At 47.5% G+C, this 26,087-nt stretch overlaps 1 protein-coding gene across 1 annotated transcript in view; it reads right to left on the reverse strand.

Moving 5' to 3' along the window:
* LOC309553254 (RNA-binding protein 27-like) overlaps positions 1-26,087 on the reverse strand; it is a 186,821-nt gene that overhangs the window by 3,993 nt on the left and 156,741 nt on the right. The window contains exons 17-20 of the mRNA XM_082254244.1: positions 17,158-17,262; positions 16,021-16,212; positions 15,242-15,328; positions 2,077-2,211 (exon numbers count right to left, since the gene is read on the reverse strand). Coding sequence (XP_082110370.1) covers positions 2,095-2,211; positions 15,242-15,328; positions 16,021-16,212; positions 17,158-17,262 — 501 coding nt within the window. The 3' untranslated portion in view covers positions 2,077-2,094. The remainder of the gene's footprint in view (positions 1-2,076; positions 2,212-15,241; positions 15,329-16,020; positions 16,213-17,157; positions 17,263-26,087) is intronic.

Raw genomic sequence — 26,087 nt, forward strand, 5'->3', positions numbered from 1 at the left:
TGTCAGAAACCGATGTTGTAGGAGAAGATCTGGATCAAAGCCTCTGTTCCAGGTCAGTAGGGCTGAGGTCTAGGCACTGTGCATGTTACTCAAATTCCTCCAAAATAAACTCATCAAACTAGGTTTTCATAGACCTAGCTTTGTTTACAAAGGCAGTCCATACTAGAACAGAAAAGGGCCTTTGCCAAACTGTTGTCACAAGTTTGGAAGTGCACAATTTTCTACAATGTATTTGTAAACTGTAGATTTAATAACACCCTGGAGGGGTGTACACATACTTTTTGGCTATATAGCACAGGTCATGTGTCCACACCTTTGTGTCATTACCATACACATATTAGGGAAAATTAAATATAAATATAGATGCATGCCTCTAGAAGTCCATGTATGACAAGACTACCAAGAGGAAACATGGCACAATTAGGACTGGATGTCAAGAGAATCCTCAACAAAGTAACAAGGCAATTCATTGTAATCTAGAACACATTGTTGCTAAAGCACATCACATCTAGAAACAAAATGGTTGAAACAACACACAATCACCACGTGCTGTGCAAGATGTAACCATTTGTCTATGTATCTAAAGTATCTTTAGGCTAACTTATGAGGAAAATTAGAACTAAAACTCAGCATCTCTGAGGCTAAAACATTTGTTTTTGTGCCTTAAAGAGGAAGTAAACACTCCTCAGTAACTTTTACCTATAGGTAAGCCTATGATAAGGCTTACCTATAGGTACTGTAAATATCTCCTAAACATGTACCGTTTAGGAGATATTTACCTTACATGCAGCCAGTGACGTCACTGGCGCATGCGCTCTGAAGGAACGGCCGATCGTGCCGTTCCTTCAGAGACCCGTGCCGTGACTGTCGGCTCCCGCGCGGGAGTGACGTCACCACGGCCCCGGCCAATCAGATGGCCGGATGCCGCGATCCCGGAAGACGGGCGACTGGAGAGGTCGCCCGCCATACAGGTGAGTGAGCGGCACGGTGGGGGCTCGTTCTAAGGTAAGTATTTCATAATGAGCTAGTATGCAATGAATACTAGCTCATTATGTTTCTCTTGCAGGTTTCAAAAAAAAAAAAAAAATGTTTTGGGGGTTTACAACCTCTTTAAAAGACCAAACAACATTACGAAAATACATATAAAACATATGTTTCATAAGTTGAGACGAAAAAAAAAATCATTTTTGGATCACTTCAGATATCAAGTCAGTTAATATGAAATCTGGCATATTCAGATTTCATGTTTACTATGCAACTAACTAGTGGGGCTCTAAATCCTGTTGACTGCAGTACACTGTTGAGTAATTGATCCATTGTTGTTCAACTCTATTAAGAACACACTCAAAGCTGAATGATCGGAGGAGGGACAATGATCCCAATTCTCTAGTTTATACTGTTCTGACTGTATTTTTAATTAGAAAGTCACAGAAAAGAAACGTAGTAGTTGTTGGATTGTCTTACTATAAAGCTCAGAACGCTGTCTGCAAGAAGACTTTATACTAAAGCTGGCCATACACTGAGTGAAATTTGGTCAGTTCAGCAAGTACAAGCCACATTTTATGCAGTGTGTGGCTGTCCTTGCTCGACAGAAGTCGATTGTTTGCTCAACTCCTGTTGAAGGGGCACATTGGAAAATTTTTCAATCAGCAACTGGAGCCAATCAACTGCAGCTGCTGCTCATTGTATTCCGACAGTGGCAGGGGATGCCCTCAGAATACAATGTCCTGGCGGGGGAGGATTCCTCACATCCATCTTGGCTAAACAAAAAAAGAAAAAAAAACACAAACACAAAGACGTTTACACAAAGACAAAAACACACAAAACGGTGTATGCCCACCTTGAGAAAAAAAATAAATAAAATCACATGCATTAATTTAAACAAAATTACGTCTGCTAATCACAAAACCAAAAAAAATAAATAAAACAAATAAATTAATTTATATATATATATATATATATATATATATATATATATATATATATATATATATATATATATATATATATATATATATATATATATATATATATATATATATATATATAGTTTTCCTTTAACTGTGAGATTAGGACATTGTAAGGTGGGGGGCACTATACCTCTTCCTTGGACTCTTCCTCCTCTATTTCAGTGGATATGGAAGGAGTCTTTGGTTTGTGCCAGCAAACTGTTAACTTTCGACCTTTAAATTTTGAACCTTGGTTAGCAGCCTGAAAAAATATAATTTACAAAAATACAGTTTAGAATAAACTTAGAACCTTACACCAATGTAGGAAAACAAAAATGAGATTTTTGACTTACCGTAAAATCAATTTCTCTGATGTTCATTGACGGACACAGCTCCTGATTCTTTTTAACCATTGGGTTATACTGCCCCCTACAGGAATAGGACACTAGGCAGGAAAAAGCTTGGTAACGCCTATGGGGCAGTCCCAGGGGATATACTCCCACACTCTGCTATAGGCATTCAGTTTTGTTGCAAGCAGTGTCAGAAGAAAAATAACCCAACTCAATTGAGAAGTGGGTGCTATGTCCGTCAATGAACATCAAAGAACAAAATTCTATTTTCTCTTTTGTTCATTGACCGACAGCTCCAGAATCTTCTTAACCAATAGGATGTCCCAAAGCTGCGTTAAACATGAGGGGTGGGAAAAAAAGCAGAAAAAAATTCCCAAGGCTAATCATAGCCAACCAGGTAACATGAAGCTCAACTATAAACAACTGGAGCTCGCCTGAAAAAAAACAATACACCCTCAGAGGACCAGGCCCTCTAAACAGCAGCCAGCAAAACCTTACGGCCAAAAGAAGCATCCGCAGATGCCAACACATCTACGTTATAAAAAGTTTGTAAAAGTGTGCACCGACAACCAGATGGCCGCCTTGCAAACCTGCGTCACTGATGCCTGATGACAGAAAGCCCAGGAGACATTAAGTGCCCTAGTAGAGTGATCCTTGACAGGGAAAGGAGAAACCTGACCCCTGATGCAATAGGCCTGAACCACCATCTGTCTGATCCACCTGAAAATGGTGGCAGAAGAAGTGGGCAACCCTTTGGGAGGTCTGTCCGTAAGCGCAAATAGATAGTCTGACTTCCTAAAAGACGCTGTAGCTGCCAAGTACACCCTAATTGCCCAAGCCACAACCAAGGCATGCAAGGCAATTTCCTTTGGATGTTTAGCCTGGGACACAGGGAAGGCAACACAATCTCTTCATTCAAATGACAATCTCTTCATTCAAATTGTGAATCACCAATAAGGTGAACAACAGGATAACGCCACCAGTTCCGACACTCTGCGTGCAGAGGGGATAGCCACCAAAAAAAAAAAAGCCCACCTGGCGCAGGCAGGGAAACCTCTGGATATTTTCAAGGGGAGGCTTCTGTTGAGCCAAAACCACCACATTAAGATCCCAGGGCGGCAACAAAGCCCACACTGAAGGAACCAAATGTCGGACACCCTGAAAAAAGGTACGCACCAGGGAGTGTGAGGCCAAAGGTCGTTGAAAAAAGACAGCCAAAACCGATACCTGGCCCCTGATGGTATTTAAGGCCAGTTTCTGTTCAACCCCCCTTTTGAAGGAAGGTTAAGATCCAATCCATTGAGAAGGAGCGAGGATGAATCCCAAGAGACTCACACAACGCAATGTATGTCTTCCACATATGATGGTAGATCTTCCTAGAAGTAGCTTTCAACACCTTAGAATGCCGGCTACTTACAGAGCCGCCAGGACACTACTTGTGCCCCCTTGGTGATAGACATAGACCTTGACCGTGGCATTGTCCAAATTAATTTGTACCGGACACCCCTGAAGACAAATTGTCTAATGAGCCAGACAAAGGCTGATCGCTCGGAATTCCAGAACAATAATCGTCAGTCTGGACTCTGCCAGAGTCCAGATCCCCTGAGCACATCTGTGCTGAGAACGCCCCCGACTTGGACAGGCTGGCATCCGTGGTGACAATCGTCGAGTATAGGGGGAGAAAGGATTTTCCCTGTCAAAGTGCCAAAGAATGAAGCCACCACTAGAGACCATGGATCCTTGTCCCATTTCACCAGAATCTCTTCAGGAGAGATCTTGAGTGGAACTATGCAAACAGACCGCCTCGAGGGTGGACACCATCAGGCCCAGCACCCGCATGCAAGCCCAGAGGGATGACCGTCTGCTGAACAACAGAAGCTGAAATGCCTCCTGCAATGTCTGGAGTTTTTCCAATGGAAGAAAACACTCTGTCCAGATTCAGACCCAGATAGTCCAGTTTTTGTGGACAGAACCAAAGCATACCCTTAAAAGGTTCAGAATCCAACCAAACTACCTCAGAGTTCGCAGAGCAATCCCCAGCTGTCCATCAGAGCAGTCAGAGACTTTGCTCATAGAAGAACCCCAGTACCACAATCCCCCGCTGACTCAAAATGCCAGCACTGAGGTCAACACTTTTGTGAAGACCTGAGGAGTGGAGGCGGAACCAAGGGTCCATGCCACAAACAGATAATTCTCCTCGCCCACGGCAAAACGGAGGAAGCGTTGGTGACCAGCACATATTAGAATGTGCAGGTAGGCGTCCTTTATGTCGCTAAAAGCGAGAAGAAATCCCCCTGACGTAGGGACGCCACTCCCGTGTGAACGGACTCACGTGGAACTTCTGTACTTGTACAAGCAGTTTAGCGCCTTGAGGTCCAGAATTGGACATACCCTTGCCTTCCTTCCTGGGGACTGTAAACAGGTGTGAGTAAAAATCCCTGAAAACTTTCTGCAATCGGAACAATCATTACTTGAAGTAACAAGTCTTACACTACCCCAAAGACACCCCGTAAATTATCGGGGGACAAGTGCAGGTTGGAAGGGAAGAACCTTTCCAGAGGATAAGACTGAACTCGATCTCGTAGCCTGACCGAATAACTTTGTGGACCCACGTGTCCTGTACCAGGGAGGTCCACGGATTTGGAAACCAGCGAAGACGTCCCCCCACCCCAGATATGGGTGAGGGTGCCCCTTCATGAAAAGGCAGCCTTGTCCACAGGTCTGAACGAGCCCACTCATGGCTTGCTAGACCAGGTCCTCTTGGAACCTTCGGTGGAGGCCCCCGACTTTAGCCGCAGCCTAAATTTTTGTGGGTGCCCAGCCGCTTGGATGCGAGCCCCAGCGGAGTGGAGGGCGAATGCCCAAATGGAAGGCAGTAAAGCCACAACCTAAAGGATCCACAGTGACCACCGACATTTTAGAGGGGGGGGGGGGGGATTGATTGTAGATTCTCACAGGAACATAATAACTAAAATAAGAAAAAATTCCATTTAAAAAGAAGAAAAAAAAAAAACCGCCAGGACCAGAGATCCCAGCAAGGAACTAGGTCCCTACTCCTGACTAGACAAAAAAAAACAAAAAACAAGTGCCTATGGCTGAGAGCGGGTGTATACCCCCTGGTACTGCCCATAGGTGTAGTCAAGCCTTTTTCTGCCTAGAGTCCTACTCCTGTAGAGAGCAGTATAACCCAAGAAAAATCAGGAGCTGTGTCCTTCAATGAATGAAAGAGAAACTCAGCATGAGATAAATAAGCTTCATTAAACTTCAAGCATTGTTGCTATAAAATAAACAGTAAATATTTTAACTGTCCAAATAAAGTAGAAAATGATTTGTACTCATGGTGTCCATTTATAAATGTCCTCATCCAAAATTTTCACAACTCTTACAAACAATTCACCCGTTTTTACAACTAAATCTTAGGTGGAAATATGTATGAATCTTGGGTGAAAATTCCATGAATTTTTAATGAAGACACTGATAAAGATACGATACTGTGTAGGTTTATGGTGTTGACTGTGAGGACAGAAATTATCTGTGGGGAAAATGCCTAGCTTACAGTAGGTTGGACACCAAGAAAATTACCCCTCCTTGTAGGATATGCCCCTTAACTAGGCATTTAAGTTTTACCCATTATGGATAAGATATGCATTCCCAATAAAATTGTAAAAAGCAAAAGCACTTACAGAGAATGAAGGACCACTGAAGGACCCACCTACAGCAGTAATTAACACTGGCAAACAAAAACCTGTAGGCCAGCCCAGGATAACCCCTCCTACTAACCAGCATGCCTCACTTGTGTAGCAAAGCAGTACATAAACCATACCATAAACACAGAGGGTGTATCCCTCCATAGACAAAAAAAAAAAAAAAAAAAAAAAAAAAAAAGGATTTTACAAAAATGTGTACAAAAATCCTGTTTTCTTTCTTGTCCATTAAGGAACACAAGGGCAGACCAACTGAGGGTTGTGCAACACAGGAAATAGCTAAATGGCCCAAAAAAAAAAATGCCAAAAACTGGGGTCGGCCTGCATATCAAAAAGCAATCTAAAGAACCTTTACACCCAATGCTGGCAGAAACATCCATCTGGTAGAACTTTTCAGAACATGTTAATAGAAGACCATGTGACAGCCTTGCAAATCTGGAAACAGTTGCTTAATGCCAAAAAGCCCATAAAGCGCTTACAGATATAGTAGAGCATGCCTTGACAGGAAGGAGTGCAACCAGATCCTTGAGAACATAAATTTGAATGATGGTCTGGCTCTACCACCAAGAGATGGTGGAACGAGGAGCTTGCACACCTTTACAGGGATCATACTGTATGACAAAAAGATAATAAGTCTTTCTGAAAGAACCAGTGTCGGAGAGAAAAAGTATTTTAAAGACATATCACATCCAGACAACAGGGGGAATTTCCTTTTGGAGATCTACAGCCAGAGAGAGGGACAGAAGGACAAAGTCCTGGCTGAGGTGAAACACAGCAACTACCTAACACAAGGAAGAAGTCCTGGACCTTAACACCACCTTTCCCCCATGCAAACCAGAAACGGCTCCTAACAGAATAAGACCTCCAGGTAAAACAGTTGCTTCACAGAGGTCATTGTAAAAAAATAATAAAAAAAAAACTTTGTGGCAAGAAAAAAAAAAAAAGGAAAGGGTCTAATGGGTTCAAACAGTGGTTTCTGATGCACAGAGAGTCCCACAAAGACAGAGGAATCAATGGGTGGTGTTACATGGGCAACCCAAAAGGGAGTTGTACGAAGGTCCTAGTCCAAGGGCCAGCAGCCTCTGAAGTAGAAGAGAAAGCAGAAACCTGACCCTCGATACTGTTGAGAGCCAAATGCTAGTATAAACCCAGGCTCCAGGAAGGAGAGGATTCGTCCCATGGAGAATATCTTTGGGTCGAAACCTCAAGATGTGCACCAAGTGAAGTAGGTCTTCCACGTCCCCTGACAGACCTTGTGAGAAGCGGGCTTTTAGCATTGTAGGGATCACAAACTCTGATGCCCCGGACTCTCCAAAACAAGGCTTCAAGAGCCATTCCATTAACCCTTTAGCTGCAAAGCCCTGTGTTCCACTTTTAAACTCAGGTGTCCAATCAATTTTTGCAACGGATTGAATAATTATATATATATATATATATATATATATATATATATATATATATTTTTTTTTTTAAATCACACTTTTTTTGCAAAACACAGTGCAGTACAAACAGCCACAGATCCTAACTTGACAGGTGGCAGGGTGCACAGCCCTGAACCCAGAGTGTGCATTCGGGGTCGCTCACCTGCACATCTGTCAAATTAGGACCTGCTGCTGTATTTATAAAACCACTGCATCCCTATAGAGCAGTGTTTCTCAACTCCGGTCCTCAGGGCACACTAACAGGCCAGATTTTAAGTGTGTTACCTTGGGAGATGCAGACTAGAGTACTGCAATCACTGAGCAGCAAATTATATCACCTGTGATGAATTTCAGTTTTCTTGCAAAGCTGGCCTGTTAGTGTGCACTGAGGACTGGAGTTGAGAAACACTGCTATAGAGTAACAAAGGCTGCCTGCACACGGCTCTGGACGGCAACAGCTGCAAAAACAATCCTCCATACTGGCCAGAACACCCTTGTGAATGAAAGTTTTTTTTTTTTTTTTTTTCCTTACAATTTGTTTTTACATTTTTATTTTATAATTTTATTTAAACAGTTTTGTTGGGGGGGGGGGGGGGGGCAGTTAAATACCAGGGGTCTAAATAAACCCATGACATCATATTTTTGAGGCAGAGAAAGAGACTGATCCCCAATCCCCTTATATGCACTGTACAGAGACTTGAAGCTGAATATGCAGGGTAAGCTGGCAGGAGAACTTCAGACAGGGCAGGGGAAGATGTCAGAAGATTATGGAATGGTGAGAAGACAGGTAAGCAGCAGTGATGAGAGGGGTCACTTTTTAGAAAAATAGCTGAGATTAGTTTATCAGTCGCTGATCGCAGCTATTCTTTTATTCAGCAGAGTCTGGTAAACGGTTTTACAATAAGTTCATTATCACTGAAGTGACCAATAACTTATGCCAGAAAGGAGAATGCAAGCAATGTACAGCGTACCAATCTGGTAAGAGCCTCAGACTGGTATTGTAGGGGCAAATAGGGTAGGAATCACATAGGAAAATGGGAAAAAACGGAATTTTTGTAAAATCTTACCTGTAAAATTCCTTTCTCTGAGTCCTCCAACAGTCGCCGCCCACTTCATATTCATCACCAATGGGGTTATGTCCTTTATTCCGTAGGAGTAGCTAGGCAATAGAATATGTTAGTACAAAGACTTTTAACATATCCCACCCCCAGGGGGTGGTCCCCTCAGTACATAACCCTCCACTTCCTGTATCCAACTCAGTTTCAGTGGAATAGCAGTAGAGAGTACATCAAAACCCCAAAAGAGGGGCGGGGGCGGCGACTGTCGGAGGACTCAGAGAAAGGAATTTTACAGGTAAGATTTTACAAAAATTCCGTTTTCTCTTACGTCCTCCGACAGTCGCCGCCCACTTCATATTCATCACCAATGGGGATGTCCCAAAGCAGTGTAAACATGAGGGGTGGGAAGAACGCAGCCGCGCCCAAGGCAACGCCGTCTCCCCATCAGAGAAAGGAACCTTACCAAAGGAAGGAAACCAGTTGGGCATAAGAACAAAACACCCGCTCAACAGGAGCAAGAAAACCCAGGGAAAAAACAAATATCCCAAAAAGCCAAAGAACCCGTAACAAGGGCTCTAGGGAACTGCCGCACTAAGAACCTTGCGGCCAAAGGAAGCATCAGCCGATGCCTGAACATCTACTCTGTAGAATATCGTGAAAGTGTGTACGGTCGACCAAGTCGCCGCCTTACACACCTGGGCCACAGAGGCCCCATGACGACAGGCCCAAGACGTACTCAGAGATCTGGTAGAGTGCGCCTTCACAGGTACAGGGGGAACTTTCCCCTTCAAAGCATAGGCCTGATCAATGGTCTGTCTGATCCATTTGGCGATTGTAGAAGCCGACGCCGCCATGCCCTTCCGAGGACCTTCCGGAAGGACAAACAAGGCATCCGACTTGCGAAAAGACTCAGTCGATTTGAGATAGACTCTAATCGCCCGGACAACATCCAAGGAGTGAAGCAACACCTCCGTCGGATGCTTCGGCTTCGCGCAAAGCGAAGGTAGGACAATGTCCACATTGAGACGAAAGTCCGAAACCCTTTTTGGAAGAAAAGAAGGGTTAGGTCGCAAGACCACCTTGTCCAAATGCACAACCAGATACAGAGACTTGCAGGACAAGGCTGCCAGCCCCGACACTCGACGAGCCGAGGTGATAGCCACCAAAAAGGCGACCTTCTTGGATAACAAAGACAGCGAGATCTCCCTGATCCTTTCAAAAGGAGCACGCTGCAATACTGATAGAACTAGATTCAAGTCCCAAGGGGGAAGAGGGTCCCTCCTAGGAGGGATCAGATGACGTACCCGCTGCACAAAAGTGCTAACCAAAGAATCAGATGCCACAGGCCGTTGAAAAAGAACGGCCAAAGCAGACACCTGACCCTTGATCGTGGCCAGCGCCAGACGCTGGTCAACACCCGTCTGAAGGAAGGGCAACACCCTAGACACCGAATAAGTGTCAGGAGAGAAACCCCTGGATTCGCACCAGGCAAAATACGCCTTCCAAGTACGGTAATAAACCTTCCCCGAGGAAGACTTCCTCGCATTTATTAAGGTGTGAATGACCTCAGGGGAAAGACCCCTGTTCTTCAGGACCTCGGTTTCAACAGCCAGGCCGTCAAAGCCAGCGACTGTAAAGCAGGATGGAAGATCGGTCCTTGCGACAGAAGATCTTCTCGAAGAGGCAGACGCCACGGGGCGTCGATTGCCAGATTTACGAGGTCTGCGTACCAGGACCGGCGAGGCCAGTCCGGTGCCACAAGAATCACCGTGGTCGGTTCCGCGAAGGAACCCGGACAGCAATTGAATCGGTGGGAACGCATACATCAGTTGGTACTGAAGCCACGGGGCAACCAACGCGTCCGACGCGTCTGCCCGAGGATCGCGCGTCCTTGCCATGAACCGTGGTACTGTGTTGTTCAGACGAGACGCGAGCAGGTCTACATCCGGAAGACCCCACCTCGCGCACAACATCTGGAAGACAGCCGGGTGAAGGGACCATTCCCCCTGGTCCAGGGTCCGGCGGCTCAGATAAACCGCCTGCCAAATTTCCACCCCCGGAATGTGAACTGCCGATATTGCCGGGACATGCGTCTCGGCCCAAGACAGAATCGCGGCCACTTCACGAGCCGCCCGGGCACTCCTGGTGCCCCCTTGGTGATTGATGTAAGCCACCGCCGTGGCATTGTCCGTCTGCACCCGAACCGGGTAGCCGTGAAGATTGTCCGTCCAACGACGAAGACAGAGGAGTATCGCTCGCAGTTCCAGAACGTTGATCGGAAGGGAGGATTCCTCCGTCGACCAAACACCCTGGGCGGACAGAACGCCCAGAACACCACCCCAGCCAGACAGGCTGGCGTCCGTGGTGATCACCGACCATGAAAGGGGACGAAAAGACTTGCCCCCCGATACTGAGGGGGATTGAAGCCACCACAGAAGATCTCTTCTGGTCTGAGAACTCAATGACATCTGGAGATCCAGAGACTGCGGACGCCCGTCCCACTTGGACAATATCTCCGCTTGGAGATTCCGTGTGTGAAACTGGGCGAAGGGAATCGCCTCGAAAGCCGAGACCATCAATCCCAGACACCGCATGCACGTCCGAATGGACGGAGATGGAACGTCCCTGAGGGACCTGACTGCCTCCTGAAGAGCTGCGAGTTTTTCTTCCGGCAGGAAGACCTTCGCCTGGACAGAGTCCAGAATCATACCCAGGAAAGAAATCCGAACCTATGGGCACAATGTCGACTTTGGAATGTTGATCGTCCAACCAAACTCCTGCAGAGTCTGCAACGTGATGGACAGATCCTTCTCCAGACTCCGGCTGGTCGCAGACCGAACCAGAATATCGTCCAGATACCCCAGAACCGAAATGCCCTGGGCCCTCAACAAAGCCAGAACCGGTGCCAGCACTTTGGTGAACACCCTCTGAGCCGAGGCGAGACCAAAAGGCAACGCCACAAATTGGTAATGATCTTCCGCTATGGCGAATCGAAGGCACCTCTGGTGACCCTCGAAAATCGGGATGTGAAGATACGCATCCTTCAAGTCGATGGAAGCCATGAACTCCCCCGGAACCAGGGCAGCCACCACCGACCGCAGGGATTCCATGCGGAACTTGCGCACCCGCACAAAGCGGTTCAGCGCCTTCAAGTCCAGAATCGGACGCACCTTGCCCTCCTTCCTGTGCACGGTGAGCAGATTGGAATAGAACCCTCGAAATCTGTCCCGATGAGGCACCGGGACCACCACTCCCTGAGCTTTCAGGTCCTGCACCGCTAGATGCAGGTCCCGCAAACGCTCCGGGGATAACAGAAGACTTGAGGGAAAAAATCTGCTCTCCGGCCGAGAGAGAAACTCGATCTAGTAGCCAGATCGAACGATTTCCTGTGAATTGGGTGAGGGCGCCCCTTCAGGCCGCACTGTTGTGGGCCGCAGAACCGGATTGGCCGGACTTTTGCTTACCTGCCCACGGCTTCTGGCGGGAGCCTTGACCCATGGACGGCTGCCCCAAAGTGTGACCGAAAGGCACGAAAGGACCCCTGAGGGGGCCGAAAGAAGGCATTCTTTTTTCCAGGAGCCGTCTTAGTCTCGTGGGATTGAGGTAAGAGCGTGCTCTTACCCCCCGTGACCCCTTTAATTAGGGCATCCAGGGATTCGCCAAAAAGGCGAGAACCATCAAAAGGCAGACTGGCCAAGGTCTTACGTGAAGATTGATCCACAGACCAACACTTCAACCAAACCGGGCGGCGAGATAACACCGCCACACTGTGTACACGTGCAGCCAACGGAACCATATCCAGGTCCGCATCACACAAATACATGACACCCTGGTGGATTTGATCCACCATATCCAAAGTCGCCTGGGGGGCAGAATCAGCCACCAGGACACGCCTAAGCACCTGCGTCCAGCTCGCGACCGCCTGGGCCGCCATAAGTGAAGCAAATAAAGCTTTCAACATAGAACCCATAATAGAACAGGAACGACGGGCAAGGGACTCCATCCTCTTGTCCGTGGCATCCCGGAACACCGGGGTGTCTTCAGCAGGAATCGCAGTGGACTTGTTCAAAACTGCTAACGCATGGTCCACCACACCAACGCCCATCAGTAGCGGGCGTAAAAGGATAGCGCAGCTTAAACCTACTTGGTACAGCAAAAGGTTTGCGTATATTACGCCATCGTTCTTTCACAGCGCGCTGAAAATCATCAGTGCATGGAAACATCTGCGATGATTTGCGCCTTTTCTGCGTCCCATAAGCCGCCAAGGCAGCTGGAGGACATGCGTCCTCCTCCAAACGCAGAGTTTGCTTGATAGAAGCAACCAATTTGAATGCAAGCTCTTCAGACGAGCCAGGGGGAGAATTATCAACCCCCTCTACCTCAGCCTCCATTTCTGACCCTATAAGGTCCAGGGAGGAATGAGACCCCGATAAGGAGATCTCTGCCACAGCAGCCCCAGTACCATCACCCTCTGAATCAGAGGAAATTGAAACTCTGGGCCTTTTAGAGGATTGAGCAGCCACCAGCATTTGCACCTGAGTCGCAAGGCTAGCCACAATCGCAGCCAAATCCCCCCCGGGGGGGGGAAACCACAGTCCCCCGGCTTCCCACCAAATTGGCAGGAAACTAGCATTCCTGAGAATCCATGCCCCTGTAGTAGCAAAAATAAAAGGGTGACCGCCCCTTTAAGAGAGCGCTGCGATCGTAGCCCACTCACACTAAGCACCCCACACAAGGGACCCCCACAGGGACAAGTATACCAAGGTAGGATACAGGGAATAGAGAGAAATGAACCTGTAGAGATCGGTGCTGCTGCTGCCTGCGGTGCTCCTGAAGGAAAGGAAGTGCTGGCATACAGGGCGCTCTATTAAAGCCTATGGAGGCTACAAGAAAATGGCCGCCATGCATGTAAAACATGCGGCCGGAGCGATCGCAGCCAAAATGGCGCCGTTTTGGCGCCGAAACCGCCGCTCCCACACCCCATGAGGGTGAAGTAAAACACACCATCTGCCCAAAAAAGGAACATGGTAAACCGCCGCAGCGGCGCTGTAATGTGCCCCAAGCATGAGAAACTCAAGCCTCACAGCACACAGCCGTTCACACAGACAGAAAACTGACACAGAGTGCAGCCAGCCCCCCCTCCTGCAGCCCACAGCATGCAATGTGAGAGATAGGGAAAACGTAATAGTGTGAACACAGGGCAAGGTACACAGTCCCAGACTGACACCCCCCAGACAGACAGGTCCCCACATAAATGCACTTACCTCTTACATGGCGTGGGGGACCCGCACAGGCGAACAAACCGCTGCACATGAGGCAGGGAGAGTCGCATCCAGGACGCATCAGAAGGTGGGTTGAGAAACCGCACAGCGTCCGGTGAGGTAGCCACCTCACCTAGCATCCCTGCACGGCACAGGGATGGGTCGTTCAGATAACTCAGGAGCGATACCTGACTGAACGCTCGATGGCGGGCTGAGAAGCCACTGACCCACAGCCTGCTACCAGGGGGGTCAGCCCGAGACGCAGCCCGCATGATCCTCTTCTTCCGAAGAACTAACGCTGGTAAAATAACAGCTAACAAGAAAGAGAGAAAAAACTCAAATAAAATCCAAAGAAAGGAAAGAGAGCTGAGACAAGGTGCCCCAGCACAGAAACTTCCAGCTACTCCTGACAGCTAGACAAATGAAACTGAGTTGGATACAGGAAGTGGAGGGTTATGTACTGAGGGGACCACCCCCTGGGGGTGGGATATGTTAAAAGTCTTTGTACTAACATATTCTATTGCCTAGCTACTCCTACGGAATAAAGGACATAACCCCATTGGTGATGAATATGAAGTGGGCGGCGACTGTCGGAGGACGTAAGAGAAATCTATTTTTGGCAAGGCACGCTGGGGTGCCATAAGAATAAAGGTTACCACAGTATAAGTGGAGTCTGAAAAGTACCACATTCTGAACCCAATTCCTGAAGGTCACTTTCAAGCTATCTTCACAACATCCAGTCCAGTTGGGGCCAGACATGGTACACCAAAGGCCAAAATGAGGATGGCTGTGCCAGACAGCTGAAATCAAAGAAACAAAGTTCCAGCAGCAAATCTAAAAAAAACACGACAGCTGAAGAAAAACATCTTTCCTTCTAGGAAACTAGCAGAAAAAAAAATGAGGCACGCTGGTAAGTAGGAGTGTCTAGTCCTACATGTAAGAAAGAGGAGGTATAATGTGAAGGTTAAAGACTTCCTGTATCCATCAATAGAGGATGAAGAAATCCAAATTTCTCTCATTCACCCTTTTAGAGACATTCAGCAGCAGTCACAAAAAATTGGTGTTGAAATCACAAAAAACACAGGCTCACCATACACCAGCCCAACCAAAAAAAATTGTACTTGCTGTAGAACCCTTCTACCAAAGAACTCAATCAAGTAGTTGTAAAGCCTAAACATTTTTTACATTAATGCAGAAAATGTTTTGGTATGTGTATTGATTCCTCACCCTCACCCCTTTTTACTTACCTGAGCCCGATCTTGATCCAGCGCTGTGCCAATCTGCAATTGCTCCCTCCTCTTCTCTAAACTCACAGGCTTTGTTGAGAGCAGCAGGCACCACTGGCCCCGCAAATATAGAATATGTAAAGTGTATAGATAGTATTTGCCACAGACAATGAAAGTAGTACATGGACTACAAAGTCATTTTTTTGTTTAATTGGACAGTCTTACACTGACAAAGGATGTATTTCAAGAATATTGCAAAATGTAAATCTTACATTTTCAGCCTCTTGCCTTGTCTTGAATGCTAAAATGACAGTTGGTGGGAAATCCTCTTCTTTCAAGTCATCAACTTCACCAAATCTCTATTGTTTACAAAAAAAAAAAAAGTTTATAGTAAGACAATAACATACAATTCTTTAGAAAAAATTCACCACAAAAACATATACCTAAATAGCGGAGGCTTATTTCTTGGTGCAAAGATATATCAGCATGGGCCTGGCAGGTTTTGGTCCTGGTATTTCAGGAGCCCAACAATGTATGCATGGTCCTATTGGGGTTAATTTCTTATGTGTGATAAGGTTTTGGATAATCTTTATGTTAACACTAGTTTCCTGGGATAGAGTAAGTATGGTCCTCTAGGGATTAATGTTTGGCTTTGGGAGGAGGTTTACCTCTCACTCATGGAAGACAGGTTGGATATTGGTTTACGTTTAAAGCCTATGTGCATCTTGGCCTCTTCAAGGACAGTCTATAGGTGTATTGTAACCATATGTGTAATGGATGATATTATACAGCATATTCCTGGTGGGATGTTTAAGCAGAAACAAATGCATAATTCCTGTCCTTTTACAGCCTAGGATTTGATGTACCATCTTAAAGGCAAAAAAAAAATAAAAATAAACAAAAAGCATTGGGCACAAAAAAAAAAAAAAAATGTTTGGGTAAGGTAAGTGGAAGGGTAACAGCAGATACTGAGCACAACTTGAAAATATTTGACCCACCGATTATAGAAAGTAGTAAGCCGATTCATGAAACCCTTTAACGTTTTACTTACAGCAAAGTGTTGCAGCATCTCCTCCTTTTCTTTCTCATAAAAACCAGAAATTGATATAGTTTTGGGTCGATGATCCACAACCATATGATTTAACGACCCTCTACCCCTTCCTCCACGACCTCGTCCTCGCCCTCTGACCTGGGTAGGCACAGACTTGCCCCGTCCAGCAGGCAATATTCCTAACAGAGCAGCCTATATATTTATATATTGAAACAGAAATAACTCAAGTTTAGAATAAATTTGATAAATTACAGGAAAAATGTCTACGGGGGGAGAAAAAAAAGTCAATCAGTAAACAGTGAACAGCTATTCAGAAAAGTAAATGCAAATGTACACCGCTCCAGGTAAGCATCTCACGACTCGCGACTCCACAAACTGCTTCCACTGTATAGGGTGCCAGTCTGGAAAAAGTTTTCTGATTGGACATAGCAGAAAGGAAGGGCAGAAACATCACAATTTCCACCTTGTCCAATCAGAGTATACATTCAATTAGAAGATGCAAACCATTTGATGAATGGCACCTGCGCTGAGCAGCCAGCCTCCTGAGTTTAAAATGCACTGACACACTCAACACTGGACCCGGAAGCAAGCGGGGATCACTAAAGTACTAATTTTCAGCTTTCAGGGGCATTGCCCAGGTATAATATATACAAAGTTACACTGGTCCGAACTGGACCAAAGTAACTATGTATTCTATCGCCATATCTGTAAGTCACCTTTAAAATAATGTATTTAATAATAAATTAATGATTATAGAGCTGGATTAATTTATGCCTGTTTTATCTGCCTTGAGTTCAGGTTTAAGACAAGACTGTCTGGGACACACTAAACAACATTTTTTAGATCATTCATGAAAAGATAAATGTGTGCCCACTTTTAACCGCCACAACCTTCCCTGCATCTTTTCCTTGGAATCAGGGGCTTACATAAAGATCACTGAACTCTATGTACCCTCTAATGTGATTATCAACAACAATTTAAATTGAAGTCCTCGATTTGATTCTGATGTTTTGGAACTGCTATAACTCTGATAGTTGGCAAGTTGCATTTCTTAATATGTTGAGTAATAGAACGTTAAATATTTCCCATACCAAAAAACAACCCACATTGCTATATTAAAGTTACACACAGGCTCACCTCAACTTGTAACTGACTCAACTTTTTTCTCAATTCTGTTGCGTCTTCACCTGATGACAGACGTTTGTGGAAATCCATCTCTGCATCCAACAGTTCTTTCTGAGCCTAAAAACATAGAAAGGAAGCATTGATTCTTGTGAATTACATAAATAAAAATTGGAATTCAGATTATCTGTAAATTTCATATTTTGGTATATACAGTACTGGAATTGGTTCTACTCAAATACATTTATGTTATTGGACACTAGCAAAAAGTTTGCTGGGACCACGCCCCGTGTACCCAAATAACCCAATCCACTCTTAGGCTCCATTTTTTTTATTTTATAACAAGCAGTAAAGATCTCAGAGAAAAGTGGGGAAGGACCTGTGTCCTGTACGCCAAGATATGGAATTTACAGGTGTGTCAAAATTCCTATTATCCTATTTATACAGTACAGAACACATGAAAAAAAAAAAAAAAAAAAAGGATTAATGAACGGCCAAACATACAGGTCCCAGGGAAGCACAGGGTGCTGTAAGGGGTGCCTGGTCCAAGATACATCTTGAATAAAGCTTTTGACAAGGAAGAGTTAGGCCAGAGGCTTGTAAAAAAAGAATGGACAAGGCTAAAGCCCGTCTTTTAAGGCGAGTTCTGGTCAAATCCTGATTGAAGGAAAGAATGCAAGGCAAAGAGTAATCTCTGGGACTGAACTGCCTGTGTCCACACCAGGCAATAAAGGATTCTTTCTGGAAGAGGCTTTTCTTGCTTTAAGCAAAGCAGGAATGACGGATTCAGTGACACTCCTGTCCTTTAGGCTAGGTTCACACTAGTACAGCTGTAGATTGTTATGATTTTCAGTGCGATTATGTAGTGCACCTTGGTTGTGTTTTGATACTACTGCATTTTGACCTATCCCTACTGTCCGCCATCAGGGATGAGTAGTTTGTTGTTAAGGAGACAGCACTTGCCAGGTTCTTAACCAGTAACTCATCCCTGCTGTCAGGGATGGCAATCGGACAGCTTTTGAAAAGACAGAAAGAAAGAGTGACAGCTCAGTTTTCCCTGCAACTGAAATAAACAAGGGTGGGGGGGTCCTCCCAGCTGATTGACAAGGCAGATGTCGGTCCCGCACCACTAGGATCTCATGTTTATTTCATGTCCATCCCTGGTGTGATTATGGGCCACGTTTGTTTTTAATTCTCCATTGGCATGGTACTTATTGCTGCCCTCCCCTTTTGTGGTTGTCCTGTTGGGGTGCCAGAAGCCCTACCCACAGCTCCCAGGGCACATGCCTTTTGGTGGTAACCATCTGGTGAGGTTTAGAACAAATTTAAAACATTTTTTCCAAGCTGATTCATTGTGGACACCACATTAATATCATCAACTCCTGTTGAAGTGAATGGTCATGAAACGCATATAGATTTAGGATGTGCTTTTCTTTCCTGTATCTATTTTTTATTCTGTGGAATTTGACAATTGTTTATGAAGATATGAAAACTGGATTTCTGTAAGAACTTACCATAAAATCCTTTGAAGTTCATCGGCAGACGCAGCTCCATCATCTTTAGACCAATGGGTTATGCTCCTCGTATCAGGAATAGGCACTAGGCAGGAAAAAAGCTTAACCACGCCTATGGGGCTGTCTCTGCAGGCATAACCCCAAACACACTGCTATCCGTAATCACTTTAGTTGCAAGCAGTGTTTAGAAGACAAAAAAACCCATTCACTCAGTAGTAGAAGGGCGGGTGCTGCGTCTGTCGAACTTCAGAGAAAAGGATTTTTACGGTAAGATCTTACAAAAATCCAGTTTTCTCTATCGTTTATCAACAGATGCAGCTCCATCATCTTTAGACCAATGGGAAATAATCATGAGGGGTGGGAAGACCACTCAAAAAGAATTAATTCCCCAATGGCTAAACCTAGACAACCAGGTAATATGGAGCTCAACCAGGAACAAGTGGAGCTCACCTTGAAAAAACATACACCCTCAAAAGAGAAATAAGAATTTGAAGAATTTTGTGAATGTATGCACAGACGACCAAGTTGCAGCCTTGCAAACTTACAGCACTGACGCCTGATGGCGAAAGGCCCAAGAAGCACTCAGCGCTTTAGTAGAATGCGCCTTCACTGGGAAAGGAGGAACCTGACCTTTCAGTGAATAAGCCCGAATCACTGTCTGTCTGATCCATCGGGGTATGGTCACAGCAGATGCAGCCAATTCTTTACAAGGTCCTTCGGTAAGGACAAAAAGAGCGTCTGACTTTCTAAAACACTCGGTGGCCTCCAGGAAAACCCTTATCGCCCAAACCACATCCAAAGAGTACAAGGCAATTTCCTTGGAATGCTTGGGCTTAGGACAGAGTGAAGGCAGCACAATGTCTTCATTCAGATGAAAATCAGAAACCACCTTCAGAAAAAAAGACTAATTTGGTTGGAGTACCACTATGTCTGTGGACCACCAAATACGGCGAGCGGCAAGACAACACCACCAATTCAGATACTCTGCGGTCAGAAGTGAGAGCCACCAAAAAGGCAACCTTCTGAGACAAAGAAAGCAGAGGAATCTCCTGAATGTTCTCAAAATGAGGCTTTTAAAAAAAACAAGGAATATCAGATTTAGATCCCACAGAGGTAGCAGGGACCGTCTCAGAAGGAGCCATATGTTGCACTCCCAGAATGAAGGTACAAATAATGGCATGCGTAGCTAAAGGGCGTTAAAAGTATATAGCCAAAGCCGACACTTGGCCTTCGATAGTGCCCAAAGCCAAACGCTGTTCAACCCCTTTTTGCAGAAAGGCCAAAACCCTAGCTACTGAAAACAAGCAAGGGTGCACCTTCAATGATTCACACCAAGAAATGTACGATTTCCACATACGATGATAGCTCTTCCTGGAAGTCGGCTTCCTGGCCTTGAATAGTGTAGGAATCACAGAGTCAGAAAGACCTCTCTCTCTCTCTCTCTCTCTCTCTCTCTCTCTCTCAACACCTGGGTTTCAACAGCCATACCGTTAAAGCCAGCGACTGTAAAGCAGGATGGAAGATCGGGCCTTGAGACAGCAGATCTTCCCTGAGAGGAAGTCTCCAAGGAGTGTTGGCGACCAACCTTCCCAGGTCTGCATGTCAAGACCAGCGAGGGCAGTCTGCAGCCACCGGAATGCCTTCCACCTCTATCCTGCGTAGAAGCCTCGGCAGAAGTTTCAACGGAGGGAAGGCATAAATCAGTCGGTACCGACCCCAAGGAGCCACCAGTGCATCTGTGGCATCGGCCAGAGGATCCCGAGACCTGGCCACAAACCGCTGAACCTTCTTGTTGAGGCAAGAAGCAAACAGATCGACCTCGGGTGTCCCCCGCCGAACACACAAGAGATGAAACATCCGGTTATAGGGACCACTGGTGGGGACAGATTGTTGTCCAACAGCAACCGAACCGCCCCCTGAAATTTTTGAAGCTTGTCCAAAGCTGAATCCAGAGTCAGGCCCAGGTAACCCAGTCTCAAGGGAGGTATTAAGGCCGATTTATTGAAATTGATGTTCCAATCGACCTCCTGCAGGGTTTAAACAGTGATCGTCAGGTCGCCCATCAAGGCTGAATGGGAGTCCACTCTCAACAGGAGATAGTCTAGGTACCCCAGTACCGCAATCCCCCATTGGCGCAGCAATGCCAACACAGGTGCGAGCATCTTGGTAAACACCCTGGGAGCGGAGGCAAGACCAAAGGGTAATGCCACAAATTGAGAATGCTCCTCTGCTACTGCAAAGCAAAGAAACAGCTGGTGACCAGCGTAAATAGGGATTTGTAGATATGCGTCCTTGATATCTATGGAGGCTAAAAAGTCTCCCTGGTGCAGTAACGCCGCTACCGTGCGAATGGATTCCATCCGAAACTTCTGTACCCGTACAAAGTGGTTCAAGGCCTTAAGATCCAGGATTGGACGCACCTTGCCCTTTTTTTCTGAGATTAAAACCCTTCGAAACGTTCCTGAGAAGAGACCAGTACAACCACTCCTTGCGACAGCAAATCGTGCACCGCCCACCGCATGTCCCTTAACCGGTCTGGAGATAGGTGAAAATTGGAGCGGGTGAGGGCGCCCCTTAACGCAGATGAGGACTTGTCTGCAGATCCAGACTGGCCGGTCTTAGGTTTTCCCGACCATGGCTTCTTGGAACCCCCCCCCGAAGGCCTGAAAGATTTACCTTTTTCTTGCGACCCGGAGGTACGAAAAAGACGTTTATGAGCAGAAAAGGAAGGCACCCACCTAGAATGTGGCGCCTTACCCATAGAGGATTGGGGAAGAAGAGTACTCTTACCCCCTTCGATCAGCTCATCCAGAGAGGATCCAAACAGCCTCTCTCTTGTGAAGGGAAGATCAGTCAAGACCTATTTAGAGGCCTGGTCAGCAGACCAGCTTTTTAGTCACACCATGCGCCTAATGGCAATTCCCACCGCCGACGCCCCAGCCACTAATGGAGCTGAATCCCGGGACGTATCACACATTAACAACAGGGCTTGAGCCAACTGGTCCATTAGTTCCAGCACCGCAGGGGGAAGCCGTTCAGCTTCCAAGTTACTTCACCCATTCAGTAGCCATCTGCCCCACCAGGATGTTCACGAAGGTAGTCTTTAATATGGAACCAATATGGAAATAACGGAATTTTTGTAAAATCTTACCTGTAAAATTCCTTTCTCCGAGTCCTCCGACAGTCGCCGCCATCTTCATATTCGTCACAATGGGGTATTAGACTTTGCTCCGAAGGAGTAGCTAGGCAACAGAATATGTTAATATAAAAGCTTTAACACATCCCACCCCCAGGGGGTGGTCCCCTCAGTCAATACCCTCCTACTTCCTGTATCCATACCTCAGTTTCAGTGGAATAGCAGTAGAGTATACAACCAACCCCAAAAGAGGGGCGGGGGCGGCGACTGTCGGAGGACTCAGAGAAAGGAATTTTACAGGTAAGATTTTACAAAAATTCAGTTTTCTCTTACGTCCTCCGACAGTCGCCACCATCTTCATATTCGTCACAATGGGGACGTCCCAAAGCAGTGCAAACATGAGGGGTGGGAAACGCAGCCGCGCCCAAGGCAACGCCGTCTCCACAGCAGAGAAAGGAACCTTACCAAAGGAAGGAAACCATCTGGGCAACAGGATAAAAAAACTTGCTCAACAGAAGCAAAAACCCAGGAAAACAAATAACCCAGGGATAACAACATGTATCCCAAACAGCCAAGGAGCCCATACAAGAGGCTCTAAGGAACTGCCGCACTAAGAACCTTGCGGCCAAAGGAAGCATCTGCCGATGCCTGAACATCCACTCTGTAGAATTTTGTGAAGGTGTGAACGGACGACCAAGTCGCCGCCTTACACACCTGGGCCACAGAAGCCCCATGACGACAGGCCCAAGACGTACTCCGAGATCTTGTAGAGTGCGCCTTCACAGGCACAGGGGGAACTTTCCCCTTCAAAGCATAGGCCCGTTCCACAGTCTGTCTGATCCATTTGGCAATGGTAGAGGCTGACGCAGCCAAGCCCTTCCGAGGTCCCTCAGGAAGGACAAACAAGGAATCCGACTTGCGGAAAGATTCAGTCGATTTCAGGTAAACCCTAATCGCCCGAACAACATCCAAGGAATGCAGCTCCACCTCCTTCGGATGTTTAGGCTTCGCGCAGAGCGAAGGCAGGACAATATCCTCATTGATGTGAAAATCCGAAACTCTCTTCGGAAGAAAAGAAGGGTTAGGTCGCAAGACCACCTTATCTAGATGAAGGACCAGATACGGAGACTTGCAGGACAAAGCTGCCAGCTCCGAAACCCTGCGGGCCGAAGTGATCGCCACCAAAAAAGCGACTTTTTTGGACAACATGGACAACGAGATTTTCCTGATCTGGTCAAAGGGAGCATGTTGTAGCACGGACAGAACAAGATTCAAGTCCCAAGGAGGTAAAGGTTCCCTCCTAGGAGGGACCAGATGTCGCACCCCTTGAACAAAGGTACTAACCAAAGAGTTAGACGCCACAGGACGTTGAATGAGAACGGCCAGCGCAGACACCTGACCCTTGACCGTAGCCAGCGCCAAACGCTGGTCGACCCCCGTCTGAAGGAAGGACAACACCCTAGACACCGAGTAAGTGCGAGGTGAAAACCCCCCGGACTCACACCAGGCAAAATAGGCCTTCCAAGTACGGTGATAGACCTTCCCCGAGGAAGACTTCCTCGCGTTAATCAAAGTGTGAATGACCTCCGGAGAGAGACCCCTATCCTTCAGGACCTCGGTTTCAACAGCTAGGCCGTCAAAGCCAGCGACTGTAAAGCAGGATGGAACATCGGCCCTTGAGACAGGAGATCTTCTCGAAGAGGCAGACGCCAAGGAGCGTCGACCGCCAGATTCACGAGGTCCGCGTACCAGGAACGGCGAGGCCAGTCCGGTGCCACAAGAATCACCATGTGTGGTTCCGAGATCAACCTGCGAAGGAACCTGGACAGCAATTGAAATGCGGAAACGCATACAGCAGCCGATACTGATGCCACGGGGCAACCAACGCGTCTGACACGTCTGCCCGAGGATCGCGCGTTCTTGCCACGAACCTTGTTACCTTGTTGTTCAGACGAAACGCGAACAGGTCCACTTCCGGAAGACCCCACTTCGCGCACAACATCTGGAAGACATCCGGATGAAGAGACCATTCCCCCTGATCCAGGGTCTGGCGGCTCAGATAATCCGCCTGCCAGTTCTCCACCCCCGGAATGTGTACTGCCGATATCGCCGGGACATGAGTCTCGGCCCAGGAAAGAATGTCGGCCACTTCCCGAGCCGCGCGGGCACTCCTGGTGCCCCCTTGGTGATTGACGTAAGCCACCGCCGTGGCATTGTCCGTCTGAACCCGAACCGGACAGCCGCGCAGTCTGTCTGTCCAACGTTGAAGGCAGAGATTTATCGCACGCAGCTCCACAGAATATTGATCGGAAGGGAGGATTCCTCCTCCGACCAGGTTCCCTGGGCGGACAGAACGCCCAGAACACCACCCCAGCCCGACAGGCTGGCATCCGTAGTGATCACCGTCCATGAAAGACGACGAAAAGACTTTCTCCCCCCCGACACCGCCGGGGACTGGAGCCACCACAGAAGGTCCCTTCTGGTGCGATGACTCAACGAAATCTGGATATCTAGAGATTGCGGACGCCGTCCCACCTGGACAGGATCTCCGCCTGGAGACCCCTCGTGTGAAACTGGGCAAAGGGAATCGCCTCGAAAGCCGAGACCATCAGTCCCAGACACCGCATGGACTTCCGCAGGGATGAGCACGGAACGTCCCTGAGGGACTGGACTTCTCCCTGAAGAGTCTTGAGTTTGTCGTCCGGTAGGAAGACCTTCACCTGGACCGAGTCCAGGATCATCCCCAAGTAGGGAAGACGAACTGACGGACACAGTCGACTTTGGATAATTTATCGTCCAACCAAACTCCTGTAGAGTCTGCACCGTGACGGACAAATCCGACTCCAGACCCTGGCTGGTCGCAGACCGAACCAGAATATCGTCCAGGTACCCCAGGACAGAGATGCCCCGGGCCCTTAACAAGGCCAGCAGCGGTGCAAGCACCTTGGTGAAAACCCGCGGAGCCGAAGCGAGGCCAAAAGGTAACGCCACGAATTGGTAGTGATCCTCCGCAATGGCGAATAGAAGGTACCTCCGGTGACCCTCGAAAATGGGGATGTGTAGGTACGCATCCTTCAAGTCGATGGAGGCCATGAATTCCCCCGGAACCAGGGCAGCCACCACCGACCGCAGAGATTCCATGCGGAACTTGCGGACCCGCACAAAGCGGTTCAGAGCTTTTAAGTCCAGAATCGGACGTACCTTGCCCTCCTTCCTGGGCACGGTGAACAGATTGGAATAGAACCCCCGAAATCTGTCCCGATGAGGCACCGGAACCACCACTCCCTAAACCCTCAGGTCCCGCACCGCTAGGTGCAGATCCCGCAAACGCTCCGGAGACAGTTGAAGATTTGAGGGGAAAAATCTGCTCTCCGGCCGAGAGAGAAACTCGATCTTGTAACCAGATCAAACGATTTCCTGAACCCACCTGTCCCGAACCCGGGACAGCCATGGTTGTGGAAAACCGAGCAAGCTTCCCCCCACCCCAGAACCGGGTGAGGGTGCCCCTTCAGGCCGCACTGTTGTGGGCAGCGGATCCGGACTGGCCGGACTTCTGCTTACCTGTCCACGGCTTCTTCTGGGAGCCCTGACCTTTGAACGGCTTGCCCTTGTAGTGCGACCGAAAGGCACGAAAGGACCCCTGAGAGGGCCGAAAGGAAGCATGCTTCTTACCGGGAGTCGCCTTAGCCTTGTGGGATTGGGGCAAGAGCGTGCTCTTACCCCCCGTGATCCCCTTTATCAGTGTATCCAAGGATTCGCCAAAAAGACGAGAACCGTCATAGGGCAGATTGGCTAAGGTCTTGCGCGAAGATTGGTCCACCGACCAACACTTCAACCAAACCAAGCGGCGAGACAACACCGCCACACCGTGTACACATGCGGCCAACGGGACCATATCCAAGTCCGCATCGCACAAATACATGACACCCTGATGGATTTGATCCACCATATCCAATGTCGCCGATGGGGCAGAATCAGCCACCAAAACGCGCCTAAGCACCTGCGTCCAGCTCGCGACTGCCTGGGCCGCCATAAGGGAGGCAAACAGAGCTTTCAGCATAGAACCCATAATAGAATAGGTATGACGGGCAAGAGACTCCAGCCTCTTGTCCGTGGCATCCCGGAACACCGGGGTATCCTCAGCAGGAATCGCAGTAGACTTATTCAAAACCGATATCGCGTGATCCACCCGAGGCGGCACGCACCAACGCTCATCAGTAGCGGGCGTGAAAGGATAACGCAGTTTGAACCTACTGGGTACCGCAAAAGGCTTGCGAATATTACGCCATTGTTCC

The sequence above is a fragment of the Pelophylax lessonae genome, assembly GCF_965119305.1.
Source record: "Pelophylax lessonae genome assembly, chromosome: 4".
Taxonomy (NCBI): domain Eukaryota; kingdom Metazoa; phylum Chordata; class Amphibia; order Anura; family Ranidae; genus Pelophylax; species Pelophylax lessonae.